We start from the raw sequence: 21204 nt of genomic DNA, 5'->3' as shown, positions 1-21204 counted from the left end.
GGGTGGTGCAGCGTCACCAGCCTAGCCGGTGCGGGGCGGGCGGAGCGGCCGCTGCAGCCGCCAACGAACCCGGGACCGCGCGGGGACAGCAGCGAGCCGGCCAGGGGAGGGGGCCCAGCGATCGGGCCGAGGGCGACGGGCCGCCGGCGGCCGCAGGGCGACGACGACGCGGAGGAGGCGGAGCCCGGAGAGGGGTGGGGGCCGGGGAGGGATAGGGTGGGAGGGGGTTAGGGGGCTGTTCCTGGTCTCATGGAGCCGGCCGAACGGGCGGGCGGCAGGGATCCCCTGGAGCCGGGCGGGCGCCCGGGTCCGGACCCCCAAGGGTTCGTCCCGCAGAAGGAGATCGTCTACAACAAGCTGCTGCCCTACGCCGAGCGGCTGGACGCCGAGTCCGACTTGCAGCTGGCCCAGATCAAAAGCAACCTGGGCCGGGCGGTGCAGCTCCAAGAGCTGTGGCCTGGGGGCCTCTTCTGGACCAGGAAACTCTCCACGTAAGTGTGCCAGGGCTTGCAGGATGGGCCGGAGGCAAAGGCTCGGTGTGAGGGCGTCCGCGGTCGGGGGGAGGCTCTTTGTCCGCAGCGGACCGCTGGACACCCCCCGACTCTGCCTCGGTTCGGGCGGATCGTTTCTGTGCAGTAAGCCCCAGAGTCGCGACTCGAGCCTCCCTGCCGCTTTCCCACGGGATCTCCCCGGTCCTCACCAGCCCGCTACGTCCTTCGCAGGTGCTTCTCCCCAAGGTTTCGGGTTGTTGTCTTCCGATATGCGGGGCCCCAGGGAGCCGGAAGGCCACTGGACCCCCAGGGAAAGAGATGGGCGGTCCCCCTAGGGTTCTTGAACCTTTGCGGGTGACGGGAGGGAGCAGAGGATTCGGGCGAACAACTTTTGACTTTTCCTGGTGTTGCCTCCGGTTCTTTCTTCCCCTACGGTTCCCTGCCTCTTCCTATCTCTCAATTCGTGTCTGATAACTTTCTGAATGGGAAGGAGGCCGTAGGGAACTTGTAGGTTCTGCTTTTGGGGGCTTTCTCAGGCTTTGTGGGTTTGCTTGAAAAGATTGATTTAAAATTAGCCCTGAGCGCGTTCTTGGGCCGTGTACCAGACGTTGATGTTGAGAATGGCGAGTCTGAGAACCTCGGGAAAAGTGTGTTACTCCTGTGTGACATTTCCTTTGGAAATGTGCGATACTAAGGAAAACAGAGAAGAGAGCTGTCAGGTTGTCCTGGGCGTTATTAGTATCGGGCTTGTGTTAGTTTATGAGCTGTTCAGATGAATATAGATTACTTAAATCAGTTTCAGTTCTATTCTTTGTTACTTTGGGGGGGGGGGGGGGCGCGCATAACCTGGCTGTAAACAGAGTAAAATACAATTGGGGGAAAGGTTAGAGACTTTATTTGCTAGGTGGGCATCTTCACTGTGTCAGAAGAACTTTTTTAAAAGAGAATTTTGCTGTATCTTGTTTGGTTAACTGTACATAAAATCCGGTAACATTATATGATCACGCTTGTGGGTATGGATGGGTGAACACACAAGACATAAGTCACTTATCCAGTGTTTACCCAAATCTGCTGAGTGAACTGGGTGATGACTCAGGGTTTTGCAATGCAATAGTCTTCTCTACATTTCCTCACAGGATGATTCTTACCGGCCAATTATTAGGGAGCCTCTGACAAATTTCTCATTCCTAAATGGCTGTGGTGGTGGAAATAATTACTTTTTAAGTTAAGGAGTAAAACTAAAACAGTTAGTTTGCCCTTTTCAAAGAGTGACCATAAAATGTCAAGGTTAACAACTCTTCTCTTGATTAAAGTGTAAAGAAGTTTGTGGTAGGGAAAAGAATCACTTTTAGTCACAACAGAAGAATGTTTTATAAATGATTACAATTCATAGTTTTTTTCAAGTGAGTTTCCTAGGTTTTTGCATTACTTGGGCACTGTAAAAATAAAGTTATTTTGTCAGTTCCAGTAATTCCTCATTTTAATCACTTAGATTAGATTTTTCAGAGAATAACCATTTTGGGGACACAAACAGCTCCTTTTAGCATCAGGATGTATAAATAGACCAGTGTGTGAATTTGTATCAGGTTTGGATATATTGAGAATCTACACAGGCATAGTTAAGCACTTTTTTTCTGACATTTTAATTGTTACTAAGCTTTGCAAATTAACGCCAGGATATTTATTGTTTTGGGCTTGTTAGGTATCTTTACCTGGAAAGGGCTAAATACAGTGGAGAACAGTTCTTGGTCTTTAGGGCAAGATTGCAGTTATAAGGCTTAAAAACCTGCAAACCTCAAACCATTTATTTTTTAATTAACCAGGAAGAAGTGCTAGTAGATAGAATTTTATTTTGGAACCTTGTTTAAATTCTGCAAGCTGATTCTTGGGATTGCGCTATGACATTTTGAACTTGGTGGGACATGTTGTAATCTTGGGTGTATTTTTTTCTCCTGTCGTGTTAAGGTGACCTGCTTGTAGTTGTGCTTGTTTTTTAAGCCTTGTGTGTGTTGCACAAGTTTACATCTACATGAGGCCAAAACATGTGATGATCGCTGGTAGTTGCCTTAGTAGTGACCATACGTAGTACTTTGTAGAAAAATGGAAAGTAGTAGTGAAAATAAAATCTAATTTCTCCCACTAGCTCTGTGATTGTGTGTCAGTATGCGTGTGAGAGAAGTGAGGGAGATGGACTAAATAATTCCTGAGAAACATTCCTGCTCTGGTATGATTTTTTTTTTTTTATCCTGTAAAGCCTAAAATAAGCCAGTGTGTATCTTTCTACAAGGACTGTTGGAGCAGTTTGTAAAGAACTGGAAATAGTTGCCCAGATCAAGTGCATTCCCAAAGAAGCCCAGAATGTAAATACTGTTCAGGGATACTGGGAGTGGATCCCCGACCAGTACATCCCCAATCTTGGTGTTGCAGGACTGGGTAGAGTTCTCCTTCAGGAAATACTCAGACTCTCCCCTCCAATTTTTTTTTTTTTTACTTTCTGTTTTATTTTGATGGCTGTAATTACCTTTCAAGCCTTCTTAAGACTTGCAGGTCTCTTTAGCAGTTCTCTGTGAAGAAAAGTTATTTCTGTGTATTTTAGAAATTGTCCTCGTGATATAATTCAAGGTCTCTTGTTCAGACAGCTTAAAGTATTAGTACTGCATGTTGAGGAGAGATTGTGTGACATAATACATCAGGGGACTAGTTTTTAAGAAGCAAGGAAACAAATCAGAGAAAAGAGGTACAAACTAGTGGTCTTTGGAACATAGCTGTCAAGACACCTCCTGGACACTGAGCAAAAGATATCTGTAAATAATTGGTTTGGCCCATGTGGAGAATGAAAGGAGTTGAAGAAAGGTAATCTTGAAGTTTGCGTTTTCTTCCTTGTCCTCTTGGACTTTTCCTGAGAGGCAGTGAAGTCTAGGCAAAAGAGGTTTATCTGTACCTGGCTTTGCTACTGTTGCCATCTTGGTCTTGCTTAACCCTTCTTAGCTTTAGAGTCCTCTTCTGGAGAGTGGGAGTGTAGACTAGAAATGGTTTTTCAAACCTAAACTTAGCAGCAGACTGTTTCATAAAAGCAAAATATTAAACACAAATTTCGATCATTTCTTTTGTGTTTCTTATTTTTAAGTAGAATTTTTATTTTAGCAGAATATGTGAATTTGGAGTATTATAGAACAAATTTAGATGCTTTGTTTCAGTGGAAATGTTACAATTTTCTGCAGTTTTATAATGAAATGATTGTATTACACTGAGAATCATTTCATTTGCTAATTAAACTGTAGTTCCCATGGTTAATTATTATTAAGAATATTATGTAGCCTTACTAGATAGGAATTGGATTAAACTGAATCATGTATTTAATTAGATTATATAACCACTGGGAACTTGTTTAGTCAAGATAAACATTATCAAATATATTAACCTCCTCTCTGGAAAGTAATTCGTGACCACAGGAACACCCAAATCACATCATCTCTCTGTTGGAGAAGAAAGAAGAAAATGCTAAACACTAAATCTCAGTTGTCCATTAATATGATGTACTTAACAGAATATCTAATATTTGAGTATTGAAATTGTGAAGTACACAATAAAGATAAGCTTTTTATTTGTAAAAGAATCTTGAAATCTTGGCAAATTGCCATATTCGTCAGTGAGAACCAGTTAGAGAAAGTGATAGAAATAGAAAAAAGTTTGTCTTTGTTATTAAATGGCCACACTCAAAACAGGACCCTAAATTTTGTAGTGAGAAAGTTGATTGTTCATAGGGAAAAACAAAATAAATGAATTAATTGATTTTGGAGACAAGAATTTTTCTGCTAAAGTTGTATGATGAGTTATCTTTCACGTTTTTGTTTTGTTTTAAATTAACATACTATTCTTTAGAGCAGATTTAGGTTCAGAGCAAAATTGAGCAGAAAGTGCAGAGTTCTCATTTACCCCCTGTCCCTACATAGGCATACGTTTGATTTTTCATAGCAATGTCAAACATCGATTTTTAAAAATACTTGAGGCCCTTCCCATTTTCCAGGGATTTTTCTTTTAACATGTCTTGTCAGTTTTCTTTTCTCTAGCTAACTGGCTGCTTCTGCCAGAGTCTCATTTGTCATTGACAGACTCTTTTTTTTTTTTCCTGAGTTTTAAAGATAGAGTGAAACATTCCATTTTATTAGATTACATGTATATTGAACTTAGCATGTTAAGATTTAAAAAAACTATCACCAGTAGAGATTAAATAGCTTGCTAAAGTCACATTTTGCCAAGTGGCAAATCCCATTAAATTTTTTTTAATTAATTAATTTTAACTGGAGGCTAATTACTTCACAATATTGTGGTGGTTTTTATAATACATTGACACGAATCAGCCACAGGTGTACATGTGTCCCCCATCCCTCCCAACCCTCTGGGTTGTCGCAGTGCACCGACTTTGAGTGCCCTGTTTCATGCATCAAACTTGGACTGCTGATCTGTTTCACATATGGTAATATACAAGTTTCAATGCTGTTCTCTCAAATCATCCCACCCTTGCCTTCTCCCACAGAGTCCAAAAGTTTGTTCTTTATATCTGTGTCTCTTTTGCTGTCTTGCGTATACAGTCGTTGTTACCATCTTTCTAAATTCCATATTATATGTGTTAATATACTGTATTGGTGTTTTTCTTTCTGACTTACTTCACTCTGTATTATAGGCTCCAGTTTCATCCACCTCATTAGAACTGATTCAAATGCGTTCTTTTTAGTAGCTGAGTAATATTCCACTGTGTATATGTACCACAACTTTCTTACCACTTGTCTGCCAGTGGACATCTAGGTTGCTTCCGTGTCCTAGCTATTGTAAACAGTGCTGCGATGAACACTGGAGTACTTGTGTCTGTTTCAGTTTTGGCTTCCTCCGTGTGTATGCCCAGCAGTGGGATTGCTGGGTCATATGGCAGTTCTATTTACAGTTTTTTAAGGAATCTCCACACTGTTCTCCATAGTGGCTGTACTAGTTTGCATTCCCACCAACAGTATAAGAGGGTTCCTTTTTCTCCACACCCTTTCCAGTATTTATTGTTTGTAGACTTTTTAATATAGCAGCCATTCTGGCCAGGGTGGGACGGTACCTTATTGTGGTTTTGATTTGCATTTCTCTGATGAAAAGTGATGTTGAGCATCTTTTCATGTTTTTGTTAGCCATCTATGTGTCTTCTTTGGAGAAATGTCTGTTTAGTTCTTTGGCCCAATTTTTGATTGGGTCGTTTATTTTTCTGGAATTGAGGTGCATGAGCTGTTTGTATATTTTTGAGATTAATTCTTTGTCAGTTGCTTCAATTGCTATTTTTTCTCCCACTCTGAAGGCTGTCTTTTCACCTTGCTTATAGTTTCCTTCATTGTACAAAAGCTTTTAAGTTTAATTAGGTCCCATTTGTTTATTTTTGTTTTTATTTCCATAGAGGGTCATAGAAGATCTTGCTATGATTTATGTCAGAGAGTGTTTTGCCTATGTTTTTCTCTAGGAGTTTTATAGTTTCTAGTCTTACATTTAGATCTTTAATCCATTTTGAGTTTATTTTTGTGTATAGTGTTAGAAAGTGTTCTAGTTTCATTCTTTTACAAGTGGTTGGCCAGTTTTCTCAGCACCACTTGTTAAAGAGATTGCCATTTCTCCATTGTATATTTTTGGCTCCTTTGTCATTGACAGATTCTGATGTGAATAGTTGTCTGACTTTTTTCTTTAAGTATTTTTTATTATGGAAAAATGCTAAACATACACAAGAGAGGAAAGAATAGTATAATGAACCTAGGTGTACCCATCACCCGTGTTCAGCAGTTATCAACTCAGGGCCAATCATGTTCCTCCTACCACCACACCCTTAGACCTTTTTTTTTTTTTGAAGCATATTCTTCATTCATAAATATTTCTGGTATATATCTTTAAGGGAGAAGGAATGAAACAAAAAATCAATACCAATGGCATTTTCAAACTTTAAAAAAAGTAACAATTTATGTTGATCAGCCTCATGAAGTTGATTTGACTTTTTTGTAGAATTTGTGATTTTACTCTTGAGTTTCCATTTCATTTGCATGGTTTTGTTTAAGGTTTACTGTAAACAGACCTTGTGGACAGAGAGAAAAGAAATGTTCATTCATGAATGTTTTCATATTTTAACATCTTTCTTTCCCCCTCAACTTTGAAGACATAGAATCAGTCCTGGGGTAACAAAGGTCTGCCTTGAATTATCTCTTTTTTGCTTTTGGCTGTACTGTGAGGTTCATACATTAATACGCAGCCTGATGCAAAGTAGTAGAGGCAGGAGTCTGAGCAAATTATTTTGTGAGTGCCTTGTATGGGATGGGCACTGTTTTTGACAATGGGATTATATCAGTGAAAGAATTTTGCCCTCCAGGGAAGTTCCAGAGTGTTCTTTTTCTTTTAGTGCACATTTTTGTTCATTTAGAACAGAGCAAGCAAGGTATAACTCCATCAAAAAATTGGAGGGTGAAGAAAATATGAATGCTAAGCTCATTACTTAAAAATTCACACTCTTGACAAGTATGTTTTTCATGCCCTACATTGAGACACTGAAAAAGGCAGTTAGAAAAAAATTGGTAGAACAGTACCATTTGTTTTCTTTTGAGATCTGAATTTATTACTTAAAAACAATTTCTTCAAGTGCTCTTGATGAAGTGTTTATTAAATGAAATTGTCTTGAAGTAAATGGTCTTAATTGAAGTGAAAGAGGCAAATTCCTAATGTTTTTTAAGGGGCAATTACTAGTGACTTCTAAACCTGTTGTTGTCATTGTAGAACCTAGAGGTTCTCTTTCTGCTGTTAAATGCTACTCATTTCTAGTGAACCTCCCTCCCCAATTTTAAATATAAAATTCAAATCTGTGTTTCCCTCTAACCTTTGTAGGAAATTTAGACCTAAATCTCATGTGTACCATGTGAAAAGCAAGCTGAGAACATGATAATGAGAGCGACATCTAGCAAACAACCACCAAAACCCTCTGCATTCATTGAGACTGGCCTCTGAGTGTTAAAAGCAGCACATCCTGTAAATATTCCCATTTGGAATCCTAAAGTTGGCTACTTCCATATTTGGCCTAGGCATTTCTTCCCTTTTAGTGTACTCTCTTGTGATTCCTTATTCCTGCTTTTACGTTCTTTGTTTACCTACCTTCCCTCTACTGTGAGCTCTTTTGGGCTCAGAGTCTTTGATATTGACCTCTCCTTCATCGCACTGCCAGTGGCACCCACTCCAGTACTCTTGCCTGGAAAATCCCATGGACAGAGGAGCCTGGTAGGCTGCAGTCCATAGGGTCGCTAGGAGTCAGACATGACTGAGCGACTTCACTTTCTCTTTTCACTTTCATGCATTGGAGAAGGCAATGGCAACCCACTCCAGTGTTCTTGCCTAGAGAATCCCAGGGACGGGGGAGCCTGATGGGCTGCCGTCTATGGGGTCGCACAGAGTCAGACACACTGAAGCGACTTAGCAGCAGCAGCAGCAGCAGCATTGCACCCCCGGCATATTGGATAGCATATATACATTCATAGGTACTCAGTAATGTTAGAATTAACAGTTTTGTTGTCAACTAAAACATTATGCAGTTTGTAATGAATTATTACTTTGACAGTCAAAATGGAGAAAAAATGAATTTGGGGTCAGATCTGTTTTAATATTGACTTCCCTGGTGGCTCAGACGGTAAAGCGTCTGTCTACACTGCGGGAGACCTTGGTTCGATCCCTGGGTCGGGAAGATTCCCTGGAGAAGGAAAACGGCAACCCACTCCAGTACTCTTGCCTAGAAAATCCCATGGACGGAGGAGCTTGGCTACTGTCCATGGGGTCGCAAAGAGTCGGACACAACTGAGCAACTTCACTTCACTTCTATTTTAATATTGGGTTCAAAAGAAAGTGTATATTTAACCAAAGAAGTGGAGGGAAGGAGCCATCTTGGTTGAGGAAGAGAATGGTGTAACCTAAAGGGAGAGGGAGTGTAAAGGGAATGGGTTTTAACAGTTATTTAGAGAAGAGAGCAGATTGTATCGGTTGCATCAGGGACTTTGAAATCCTCATTTAAAAATAAAGCTATCATTATTGTTAAATATTTAGTGTTTAAAAATTTAGAGTATTGTTACTACAATTTTTTGATAGATGAACCATAAAATTTTGTAATGGTCATTACCTTTTTATGCTAATTTGGCTTTAAAAATAATAATAATACTTAGATCCTAAATTTTAGAGTTAAGAAAATGTAATAAAAGCCTTTTCCCTTTCTAAGAAAAAACCTTAACACCATTGCAGCTGTGAAATGGATGTGAAAATAGTATTTTAGTGCAAGTAAGTTGGAAATTGCTTAAGAATTATTAAAAATGCTTTATAATCTTGTAATGGTAGGCAGTTTAAATAGAATGTTAGTAATCTTTGGGTTGTTAAGTGTGGGTGTTTCATTTCATTTTCTGACAATTCTCTTTTTTCCTTTCTACTTAATTTTTTTAGTTGAAGTATAGTTGATTTTCGATGTATGTTACAGGTATACAAGATGATTCACAATTTTTAAAGACTGTACTCCATTTATGAAGCGAGAATCACTCAGTCGTGTCCGACTCTTTGCGATCCCTTGGACTATACAGTCCATGGAATTCTCCAGGTCAGAATACTGGAGTGGATAGCCTTTCCCTTTTCCAAGGGATCTTCGCAACCCAGGGATCGAACCCAGGTCTCCCACATTGCAGGTGGATTCTTTACCAGCTTAGCCACAAAGGAATCCATTTATAAATCCATTTATAAAAAGAATCCATTTATCCTGTAAAATATTGGTTATATTCCTTGTATTGTACAGTATGTCCTTGTAGCTTATTTTATACATAATAGTTTGTACTTCTTAATTCTCTCCTCCTATATTGCCCCTCCCTCTTACCTTTCCCCACTGGTAACCACTAGTTCTCTGTATGACATTTTCCTTTTTTAAGCCAGGGATGAAGGAAGTTTTTATAGCAAGAAATTTTATGAATGTTCATGAGTGCTTGTATTTTGGACACATTCCTGAAGAGTTTAGTTGGCATAGCTTGTGTTCTAAGGGAAGGTAGGTTATTTCCAGAGATCCTAGTTAATAAAATGTTCTCAAAGTTCTGTCAACATATACAAAACAGAGGTCCCTGTTTGGTGTATAGCAGGAGAAAAGTTGTGATTTAACAATCTAGGAATGATTTTAGAAGTGTGATTTTTAAAATAAACTCAAAGTTTAACAGACAGATATCCTAAGACCTTTTCACTGTGTTTTTTTTTTTTTTTTTTTTGTGCGTGAAATTCTCATCATATTTCATCCAAAGGTTCATTTTTAAGTGTTTTAACCCAAATTTGGGGTTATGACCAAAGACCTGTGAATTCAGTTTAGTAGGTCTCAACCACTTTGGGTGTGATTTGGTTTGGTTTGTTGAACTAGACTAAAATTATTAGAGTGACTTTAGAAGTAATAAAGGTGAATGATCATGACCTTTGTTTCAATTATACATATGTTTTTGTGTATGCTACATTCTATATTTATTACTGTGGATTGTGGCCAAAAAATTTTGAAAGCTACTCATTTTTCAAGTTTCTTTCAATACTTTAGCTATATAATCCACACCTACTTATTGAGCTATCAAGATACAAAAGATGAAAATAAAAAGTCTCAACAGTTTAAAAATATCAGTGCGAGCATGCATGCTCAGTCGTGTCCAACTCTATGTGACCGTGTGGACTGTAGCCTGCCAGGCTTCTCCGTCCACGGGATTCTCCAACCAAGACTACTGGAGTGGATTGCTATGTCCCCCTCCAGGGAATTTTCCTGACCCAAGGATTGAACCCAGGTCTCCCACATTGCAGGCAGATTCTTTACCGCTGAGGCACCAAGGAAGCCCCCAAAATGTCAGTAACCCAAGGGATTTTACAAGAGAGCATTCCCTATTACCACTGAAGTGGGTAGCCATTCCCTTATCAGGGGATCTTCCTGACCTAGGAATTAAACCCAGGTCTCCTGCATTGCTTCCCTGATTGCTCAGTTGGTAAAGAATCCGCACGCAATACGGGAGACCTGGGTTCGATCTCTGGGTTGGGAAGATCCCCTGGAGAAGGGAAAGGCTACCCACTCCAGTATTCTGGCCTGGAGAATTCCATAGACAGTCCATGGGGTTGCAGAGTTGGACACGACTGAGCGACTTTCACTTTCACTTTCCCTCCTTCATTGCAGGCAGATTCTTTGCCAACTGAGCCACAGGGAAGCCCCACAGATTGTTAAATGAGTGATACAGATACTACCTACCATCTGTTGAGGGCTCAGTATGTGCCAGCAGTATGCTAAAGGCTTTATATTTGTTACTTCATTTGATTTTCACAATTAACTGTAGGTACATTTATTATCTCAGCTTCCCTGGTATTTCAAATGGTAAAGCGTCTGCCTGCAGTGTGGGAGACCTGGGTTCGATCGCCGGGTCAGGAAGATCCCCTGGAGAAGGAAATGGCAACCCACTCCAGTACTCTTGCCTAGAAAATTCCCTGGATGGAGGAGCCTGGTAGACTACAGTCCATGGGATTGCAAAGAGTTGGATACAACTGAGCAACTTCACTGACTGACATTTATTATCTCAGTTTTACCTTTGAAGAAATGAATCTTAAGTTATGTAACAGCCAATTTGCTTGCTGACCACAGGGCTTTTGCTCTTAACCATATGTCCAGAGTAAGGAAAGCTGCCTGGGCTGTATCACCTGGGAAAACTGCAGCTGAGCCTTGAGATAGGATTTGATTAGGTAAGGAGGAATTTGGAGGAAGATATTTAATGTGTGGGAACAGAGGTGGAGCAAATTGAGCACACGTGTTAGTCTGTACTCAGACCATCATATTGAAATAATCAGTTGTCTGTCCCTCTCTCTAGGCTGCATGCTGTAGGGCCATTTGTTATTTATTTTTGTTTCCATTGCCTGTTGCCATGTCTGGCTCTTAAATGATAGTACAATATTTCAAGAAATGAATGCCGCTCTTCTGTGCTTCAAGAGAGAAGCAACTGGGAGAAAAATAGAGGCATCATTAGGTGTTAATAGTGAATGACTTTACTAGAGATTGTTGTGTCAATTTTAGTAAGTGGTAGAGGACATAACTCTGACATATAATATGCTGAAGCTCCAGTGTGTTATTCAGCCTGTGGTAGGTGGGGGTAAAGAGGAGAGTAAACCTCGGGTCTCTTTGTTCCTTTAGTGCCTTCCATCAGAGGTATTATGCTACACTTGATGACAGACCTGGCTTTCAGGGTTTTGGAAACCTGCTCTCAGTGTGTTAAACCAGTTTGTTTAACTTGGTCAGATATTCATTGTCAGTTTGAAGGTTTTTTGGTTTTTTGTTTTAAAAATAGAACTAGCCGTGGGGGAGCTACAATACTTAAGTCATTGTATTTCTCAAGGTGTACTTGTACAGTCGGTTGCAAAAAAGTTTCTCAGTGTTCACCTTGTTTCATCTCTGTTAAGAGCTGAGAGTGAAATATTAGTGATACAGAGGTCCCTGCCACCACATTTTATAGGCATTGAACAGTGGTTTGAGCTTCCGTTGAGTAAAAAAAAATAAATAAGCAGTAAACAATATCTGTATTATCATTACATTTGTGTTTTTGAAAAGTATATACATATGTACATTTGTATATAAATAAAGTCTGGAAGGATATTATCTAGGCTATTAACAGTCATAGGCAACAATTTTCAAATTTGTATGCTTGTTGCACTATTTGAATCATTTAAATAAGTATATATTGCTTTCCTGATAAAATAATAACTCCCCTCCTCCCCAGTAATATTTTCCTCTCAGTTCTCAAGGATGCAACTTATAGTTGGTTAAAAAAATAAAGGGAAGAAAATGTATAGGTTTATTGTCCCATCCACAGATTTCCAGCATGGTTCAGTATAGATGTTGAAGGAACATTGTCTTATAATCTATAACTTAACTCATTATTTATTCTCTGGGTTGCCCCCCTTTTTTTAAGGTATTAATTTTTTATATTTTTTAAAGGCAAATTATCTTAAGAATATATGTTTAGCCTCACAAGTAGTTAGAGAAATATAAATTGAAACATTGTATTAGTGTTATATTTTTAATGATTTAAGTGGATTTTAAAAAGCATAAATTATGCTCCCATCAGTCTGCTTAGGTGCCGCTACTGCTGCTAAGTCGCTTCAGTCGTGTCCGACTCCGTGCAACACCACAGACGGCAGCCCACCAGGCTAGGCCGTCCTTGGGAGTCTCCAGGCAAGAACACTGGAGTGGGTTGCCATTTCCTTCTCCAATACATGAAAGTGAAAAGTGAAAGTGAAGTCGCTCAGTCGTGTCCGACTCCTAGCGACCCCATGGACTGCAGCCCACCAGGCTCCTCTGTCCATGGGATTTTCCAGGCGAGAGTACTGGAGTGAGGTGCCATTGGTGCAGTGGTTCTCAAACATAGTGAGACATCTGGGAAACTTACAAGAAAACAGCTGGTACCTGGAGCCCCATTCTAGCATAGTTAAATCAAAGACTGTCTTTCATGCCTGTTAATCAATTATCTATCCCCATAGCCTTGTGAGGAAACCCAGGTTTCGTACACATGCACTGAAGGTTAAATGACTTGCCCATGGGACTGACAGAGCAGTTTGAAGTCTTAGCAAGCTTGTAAAACCATTTTGTTCATGCTTGCTTGGCTATTGTGTTGAAATACATAACTGTCCTCTCTATCCAGAGTTGATTATAATGTTGGGAGTTGCAAAGCAACTTAACATGGAAAGTAAGACATCCTCCCCTGTAGATAGCACCTTTGTTGCCTTCGTCCCAAGCAGCAGTCACTTGGAATTAAAATCCTTATTTGGTTGTTTGTGATAATCTATTCCTTTTCTTGATCCTCAGTTTGACTTTTTTGAAGGGGAAATAGAACAAGTAATGTTCTTTTGGCTGTGTCTTCTTTTTTTTTAATTTTTAATCACTTTACAATGTTGTATTGTTTTCTCTTGTACAACAATATGAATCAACCATAAGTATATATTTATCCCCTCCCTCTCGAGCCTCCCTCCCACCCCACCAGCTGTGTCTTCTTGTCACAGAAGGTTGCTTTTCTTGCTACCTAGAGCTGTCTTTTGTGCCTCCTGCCACCTCTTTCCCCAACTGCTCAGATTATACTGAACTTTAGTTCCCTATTCAGAGTCATGACAGCTCTCTAATCTTTCAAGATTGGGTTCAGTAATCACTTATATATAATGAAACTTTTGGTTAAAAAAAATCACAAAATTCTAATGATAAACTGCATTTATGCCCCTCCTTCAGTATATTACTTAGTTTTTTGGTAAATGTCTCCTTACATCTGATTTTGAGTTTGACCTAAAGGAACAATTTGGGTCATACTGTACATGTCATTTGTTGTAGAAATGCTTTTTGAATAAACACATAATTGAGCGAAAAGAGGAGAGGTGGGTTTATGAGGAAACCTTTCATTTTATCTGTTCATTTACTGTTTCTAGCAGTGAGAAGCTATATCTACGTTTTTAACATAATGTATTTCAGGACTTAGTCATGGAATGAAGTCAAAGTAATTCTCCTTTAGATTTATCTGATAATTTTACCTTTTTAAATTTTTTCTATTTCGTGGCACCTTCGGAACAGCGGTTCCCTGGTGCTCAGACGGTAAAGAACCCACCTTCAGTGCAGGAAACCTGGGTTCGATCCCTGGGTTGGGAAGATCCCCTGGAGAAGGGAACAGCTACCCACTTCAGTATTCTGGCCTGGAGAATTCCGTGGACAGAGGAATCTGGCAGGCTGCAGTCCATAGGGTTACAAAGAGTTGGACATGACTGAGCGACTTGTATTTAGGAACAGAAGAGAAAGACTGGAGCTGATATGGTGTAGAGATAGTATATATATTTATTTTTTTGGTAGAGGGAGGAATTGAAGTTACTGTGTGAAATAAATTAATTTTGGAGTTGGTCAAGGATTTCATTGATCATCTCAGTTTTCCTGGCTATAAAATACTTGTCGTTGAGCCCTAGCTGTCAGGTATTAAAACACATTTAAAAAAATTCCTGTTGTCTACAATTTTTTTTTTTTTTTTTGCATTTGTGGGTGCCTCTTTAAAAAGTTTTTCTTGGAGTATAGTCGATTTACACTGTTGTGTTAGTTTCAGTTGTACAGCAAAGTAAGTTGTACATATATTCACTCTTTTTTAGATTCTTTTCCCATATAGGCCATTATAGAGTATTGAGTAGAATTCCCTGTTATGCCTCACTTTTTATTCAAATATTTTACATTTTAGTAGTTTTTATTATGTTAAGATTAACTCTTGCACTTTTCTTTAGAGATATTTCTAATTAATCATTTGTTGGTATTATGAATGGAGCAGTATTCAACTATTGTTCTTTTTTATTTGGGAGCCATACAGGAAGCCTGCTGACTTTTACAAAAACTGTTCTGCAAATTTTCTTATGTAGTCTAAAAGCAGTTTTTTAGTTGATTGTTTCAGGGCTCCCTGGTGGCTCAGATGATAAAGAATCCCCTTGCCATACAGGAGATGCAGATTCTATCCCTGGATTGGGAAGATCCCCTGGAGAAAGGGAATGGCAACCCACCCCTGTATTCTTGCCTGGAGAATTCCATGGACAGAGGAGCCTGGCAGGCTATAGTCCATGGAGTCCCAGAGAGCTGGACACGACTGAGCGACTAATACTTTCAGATGTTTTAGGTATAATTATAGCATTGAAGTCATACTATTCTGCCTTTCCTGAAACAATTTTCATTATTTTTGTTTCCTAGTTTACTTTTTAATCTAGATTCAGAATAATGCTGATTGATAACAGTAAGAATAGTCATTATTGACTGAATATGATTTTAAAGGAAGTACCTCACGGAGGAGTCTACCTTAAGTCTGAAAGGGATTATTTAATTGACTCATATGCATGCCTTTAAATGATTTGGTTTCTTTTTGTTACACTTGGTTAATATTTTCTAATTTACAATTTATTGTAATCAGACTCAGGCCAATGTAATATCCACATGTTAGAATTAAGTAAGGTTTTGTTTGTAGTGTATTTTACAACCAGTGTTTATAGGTGTTCCACAAAAAGATCGAAAAAAAGGCATAGTTTCTGTAAGTTTACAATTTTTATTTGTGTCTTTTAAAGTCAGCTTTATTAATTATATAATTCTAATTACATTTCCACTTCTGCTTTAGTGGAAGTCAGATTGAAGTGGTAAAGACACACTAATTGATTTTGTTGCTGTTCTTCAGCACATAAAGTTTAATTTTCTGTTTCAGGACTGTATAATAGTTGATATTGTATAATTGTATCAGGAGATGAGTAACCTCCGATGTTCTCTTTTTGTGATGTTAGTGGCCATCCTGCATCTGTTATAGATTGCAAAATGGTGATACCTTTTATTCTTTATGAACTTAATTTGAACATCTTTTGCAGTTAATTATTGTGATTTATGGGGCTTCCCTGGTGGCTCAGATGATAAAGCGTCCGCCCGCAATGCGGGAGGCCCCGGGTTCAATCCCTGGGTTGGGAAGATCCCCTGGAGAAGGAAATGGCAACCCACTCCAGTATTCTTGCCTGGAGAATCCCATGGACAGAGGACCCTGATAGGCTACAGTCCATGGGGTCGCAAAGAGTCAGACATGACTGAGCAACTTCACTTCATTTATTGTGATTTATGGTCTCACTTTTGGCTGATGAGAACAACTTGACTCCTATGCTCTTATTTATTTAAAAAATTGCTTTGGCTACTGTGCTGCTTGAAAAATCTTACTTCCCCCACCAGGAATTGAACTTGGACCACAGCAGTGAAAGTGCTGAATCCTAACTACTGGACCTCCAAGGAATCTCTCCTGTGCCCTTTTAAGTAGGAGTTGAGTAGTCTTTGATAAAGGGTCTTTTAATTAAGATAATAGTAGAAATGCAGAAATATTAATTATCTAGTTATAAGCATTGTACAGCAGAAGTTGATATGAAATATTTTTACATGTTAATTTTAATTATAATAGATAATGCCCGTTTCCTTTAAAACAGTTTGTATAAACAGAGGTATACAGAAGAACATGAGTCAGTATGATCATCAAGAAGTAATATTTTATAGTGTTTGTTTTATTTTTTAATCCTAATGCATGAATGTTTCTTTTTGTTTAGTTACATATTGTGAATGTTTTATATCATGATATTTTATATGATGTTACATTTGACGTCTATAAAATTCTTTGAAAACAATTTTAAATGACTGCACTGTAGTCTAAAGGCACAAACCACAAATTTATTTAACAAATGAATTTAACAAATCATTCCTTTATCAGACTTTTAGGTTTTTTCCCAAGAAATACTTATTATTGCAAATGTGCATTGAAAAGATTTTTGGTATTTTGACTTTGATATTCTGAATTTTTATTTAGGGCATATTGCTGGATGTGATTTTTTTTTTAAATCATCCACAAATGCTTTTAAGTACTTTTCAATGACAGTATTTAAATTCTGGCTTTTAAAATTTCAAGTTAAAGTTTCATTTTTTGTCTTTTAAGTAGGACTACCCAAAGTAAAGCACTTACTTAAGATTAAATTTCTTTGCCAAATGTCTTATATGTTTTATAATAACACAGTCTTAATGTTGCTTTAAAATGATGTTAATTTTACTTTTATTTGTGGATATATTTAGAACCTTAGAAACCAAGTGATTGCCTTGAAGAAAAATAATTGATGAACGACAAAGCCTGTATTGAAAACCAATTATTTTTAGCCTCTAGTTAAGCTCTAATTCTTAGTTCATGTCAATAGTACTGTATAATCTTATACTTTTTACTTAAATTTTCTAGAAATATATAGTAAACTTATCTTCAGGATGTATAGTAGAAAACCGTGACAGCATTGCACATTTGATTATATAATGACTGTTCCTGGTATGCTGCTGTCTTTACTTGAGATTAAAACATAAAGCGTTTTACTAATAACACTATAAGGTTGTGAGGAGGAAGCAGTTGAAAAGTGCTTCTGTATTTTACTGTGTTTTCCTCCTGTGGGAGGATGGAACCTAATGACTTGTCACCTATATATTCTGGATAGTTTAAGAAAATATCCTATTTGAAAATTCAGTCATGACTGTTATTAAGGTTTTGAAGTATTTTGATAGAAATTTTTAGTCCTAAAATTTAATGTGCAAATTAATTGGGAAAAGGGAATGGACTGTCTCTAAATACAATCTAAAGTAGAATTTTTGAATAAATATAAGGAAAAAACAACTAGAGTAGTTTTAAGTGAAGACTCTCAGTCTCCACTCTGAATAGTTTTTTAAATTTCCTTTTTCAAGAAAGAAAAAAGAAGCAACTTTATTGCATTTACCACTCCCGGTATTTTTGATGGACTAGTTTTGATGGGCTTCTCTGGTGGCTCAGATGGTAAAAAATCTGCCTGCAATGCAGGAGACTTGAGTTCTATCCCTGGATTGGGAGGATTCCCTGGAGAAAGGGAATGGCAACTCACTCCAGTATTCTTGCCTGGAGAATCCCATGGACAGAGGAGCCTGGCAGGGTACAGTCCATGGGGTTGCAAAGAGTCGGACACAACTGAGTGATTAACACATACAGTTTTAAGATAGAGCCCAGGAATGTGTATCTTAAACAGTCTAATGTCTAGTGAACATTTATGAGGTGATGTCAAGTTTTTCCAGAGTGGCTATAAAAAGTGGTTTTGTCCTATTCTCACCAAAACTGGGTATTGTGGGCTTTTTAATTTCAGCCAGTACGGTGGTGTGAAGTGGTACCCTATTGTAGTTTTAATTTGGATTTACTGATAAGTGATGATGTTGAGTGTCTTTTCATGTGCTCATCAAGTCATCTGGATGTTGGCTTTCCAGAAGTGCCTACCTGAGTCTTTTGCCCATTTTTTTTTTTTAATTTGTTTGTGCTATTTCTTATTGACTTGTAGGAGTTCTAATGCAGTTTGAGTGAGTGCTTTATCAGATAGGTATGTGTTCCAAATATCTGATTCCAAGTATCTTCGAAATGTCTTTCACTTTTCATGGTATTTAATTGTGAATAGAAGTTCCTGATTTTAATGAAGACCAGTTAACTTTCTTCTTTTAGTACTTCTGAGCTTTTCAGAAGTAGCATTCTTGGGCTGTGTTTTGATAAATTCTGAGACAGGAATTACTTTCTGGTTGGGAAGAACTATTTGCTGTTAACAGGGGAAATAAGTTTCTGAGTAATCCCCCTAAAGTTTTTGGTTTTGTTAGCAGTCCTAGCTCCTCTGAGGATTCCCCTGTTGGTCTCTTCATAGTATTGAATTTTGGAGTTTATGAATTTTATGTCCTTCATTTTTACACAATTTATATACTGCAGCAAAAGTGATGTGCTTGTAGGTAAATTATTTCAAAGGCTTAGAGCAGTGTTTCTCCAGTTTTTCCACAGAAATGTCTTAGCCACAGGGGAGAGTAAGTGCCTAACCACAAGGGCACTTGGAGCCCTGACAAGGCCTGAGGTAGCCACTGGGAACAAGAGATGTTTCTTTGCAAAATTCTGTTTTATCTTTAAGATATATACTGTTTCTTAAGGATATGGTTTGTTTTCGTTTGAAAGTAGCATTTAGATGATTCTAGCTTTTACTCCTCAATTTAGAGTGAAATTGAGAGAGACTTCAGGAGTTTGTACCAGGCTTTTTCAGCAGTTTGAAGTACCTCTGGCAGCCCTGGGCTTAGGGTCTTTGTGTATTGTCTTCATTAGCCCAGTTACTTTCCCTGGCCTAGGTGCTTAAGAAACATTCACTGAAAGGTAAAACATCTCTGGTCTCATTGCTGCTTACCCTGTACTGGTTAGTTGTCTAGTACTAAGGTGAAATCATGGGATTATACCTTGGATGGACAGACAAGAGCTGAATAAATATGCAGCTGCCTGAGAAAATAAAGAGTGCTTTTACTGAACCAAGAATTTTGAGGATTTTCTAGAAAAAGAAAAACAATTATTCTCACTTTAGAAATTAAATGTGAGTTTAATTTGATCATAGTTAATGGGAAGTGCTAAAAATCATATAAGGAATATTAATGCTTTTTTCTTGATTTGTGTATTTGTCTGTAGAATGGTCTTCCTCAAAGGATTTTATGATTTTAGGCATCCAGTAATTTGTTCTAAGTTTAAGTTTGGTTTCTAAGTAGTTAATCCTTAACTATGCCATGGTCATTCTTGCTTTTGGGGACACTTTTTCCTTCAGTTTGCTTATAGTTGACACTTTTGATTACATTGAGTCTCTAAAGTTAAAAAAAAGAATGAAAATGTACAATTTTGAGATTAAAAACTGTACTTTTTGTAGCAATTTAATTTTATTATAGTTATGAGTCTAGAGACAAATAGTACAAGTTAGATAACTTGCTGTATTGTTTTAGATTCTTAGTAAGCCTGCATCAAAGATTCTTGTGGTTAAAACAGTAAACTTTTATGTCTATACTCTTTTCTTCTGTTTTATTGTGCTTTGATGTGGTGTTTTAAATTAGTTTCAGTAAGTCCTTAAATAGGTTGTTATCTTGAATGAGCATTGTTTAATAAGGGAAAGGTCCAGAGGGATTCTTTTCAGGTTATTGTGACAAAAAGCCAGTTAAGACCATACAACAATAAAGCATCAGTGTTATAATTGGTCATTAGAATTTTTTTCCCCCGAACTTTAAACTTTTTATTTTGTATTGGGGTATAGCCAATCAACAGTGTTGTGGTTGTTTCAGGTGGACAGCAGAGGGACTCAGCCATGCATGTACACATACCCATTCTCCCCCAGACTCCACTCCCATCCAGGCTGGCACGTAACAGTGAGCATAGTGCCATGTGCTTATACAGCAGGTCCTTTGATTATCCATTTTGAATATAGCAGTGTGTTCATGACCTTCCCAAAGGCCCTGACTGTCCCTCCCCGCAACCATCAGTTCATTTTTTTAAGTCTGTGAGTCTCTTCCTGTTTGTAAGTAAGTTCATTTGTATCAGTTTTTTTAAAAAATCCCAGATATAAGAGATGTCATACATGATTTCCCCTGTATTTGACTTACTTCACTCAGTGTGACACTCTCTAGGTCCACCATGTTGCTGCAGTAGCATTACTTCATCCTTTTTAATGGCTGAGGAATATTCCATTGTATATATGTGCCACACTTATTTATCCATTCCTCTGTTGATGAACATTTAAGTTGCTTCCATGTCTTGGCTATTGTAAACAGTGCTGCAATGAACATTGGAGTGTGTGTATCTTTTCAGATCATGTTTTTCTCTGGATACATGCCCAGGAATGGGATTGCAGGTCATTAAAGGTTGATGAGAATTCAGTTATCATGAGAGGTTTCTTGTCAATAAAATACTTATTTGGTAATCTCTCAATTAAAATCCAGAGTAAATCTTTCCTGCACAATGATGAATGGATACAAAATAACATCAAAGACATTTGAAATTAAAGTGTAGCAATACATATTATTTTTAATTGTGGCAAGCTCTTAAATTTACCCTTTTAACAATTTTTAAGTGTAATATGTTGGAGAAGGCAATGGCACCCCACTCCAGTACTCTTGCCTGGAAAATCCCCTGGATGGAGGAGCCTGGTGGGCTGCAGTCCATGGGGTCGCTAAGAGTCGGACATGACTGAGGGACTTCACTTTCTCTTTTCACTTTCATGCATTGGAGAAGGAAATGGCAACCCATTCCAGTATTCTTGCCTGGAGAATCCCAGGGATGGG

At 38.3% G+C, this 21204-nt stretch overlaps 1 protein-coding gene across 2 annotated transcripts in view; it reads left to right on the top strand.

Annotated features, from left to right (window-relative positions):
• The first annotated feature begins 225 nt into the window (after nucleotides 1-225).
• Nucleotides 226-21204, top strand: part of PSME4 (proteasome activator subunit 4) — a 100147-nt gene continuing 79168 nt past the window's right edge. For both annotated transcript variants that reach the window (XM_019970140.2, XM_070798649.1), the window contains exon 1: nucleotides 226-491. In XM_019970140.2, coding sequence (XP_019825699.2) covers nucleotides 250-491 — 242 coding nt within the window. In that variant the 5' untranslated portion in view covers nucleotides 226-249. The remainder of the gene's footprint in view (nucleotides 492-21204) is intronic.

Source organism: Bos indicus, chromosome 11 (assembly GCF_029378745.1).
Source record: "Bos indicus isolate NIAB-ARS_2022 breed Sahiwal x Tharparkar chromosome 11, NIAB-ARS_B.indTharparkar_mat_pri_1.0, whole genome shotgun sequence".
Taxonomy (NCBI): Eukaryota; Metazoa; Chordata; class Mammalia; order Artiodactyla; family Bovidae; genus Bos; species Bos indicus.
This window is presented reverse-complemented; position numbering and strand designations above follow the sequence as displayed.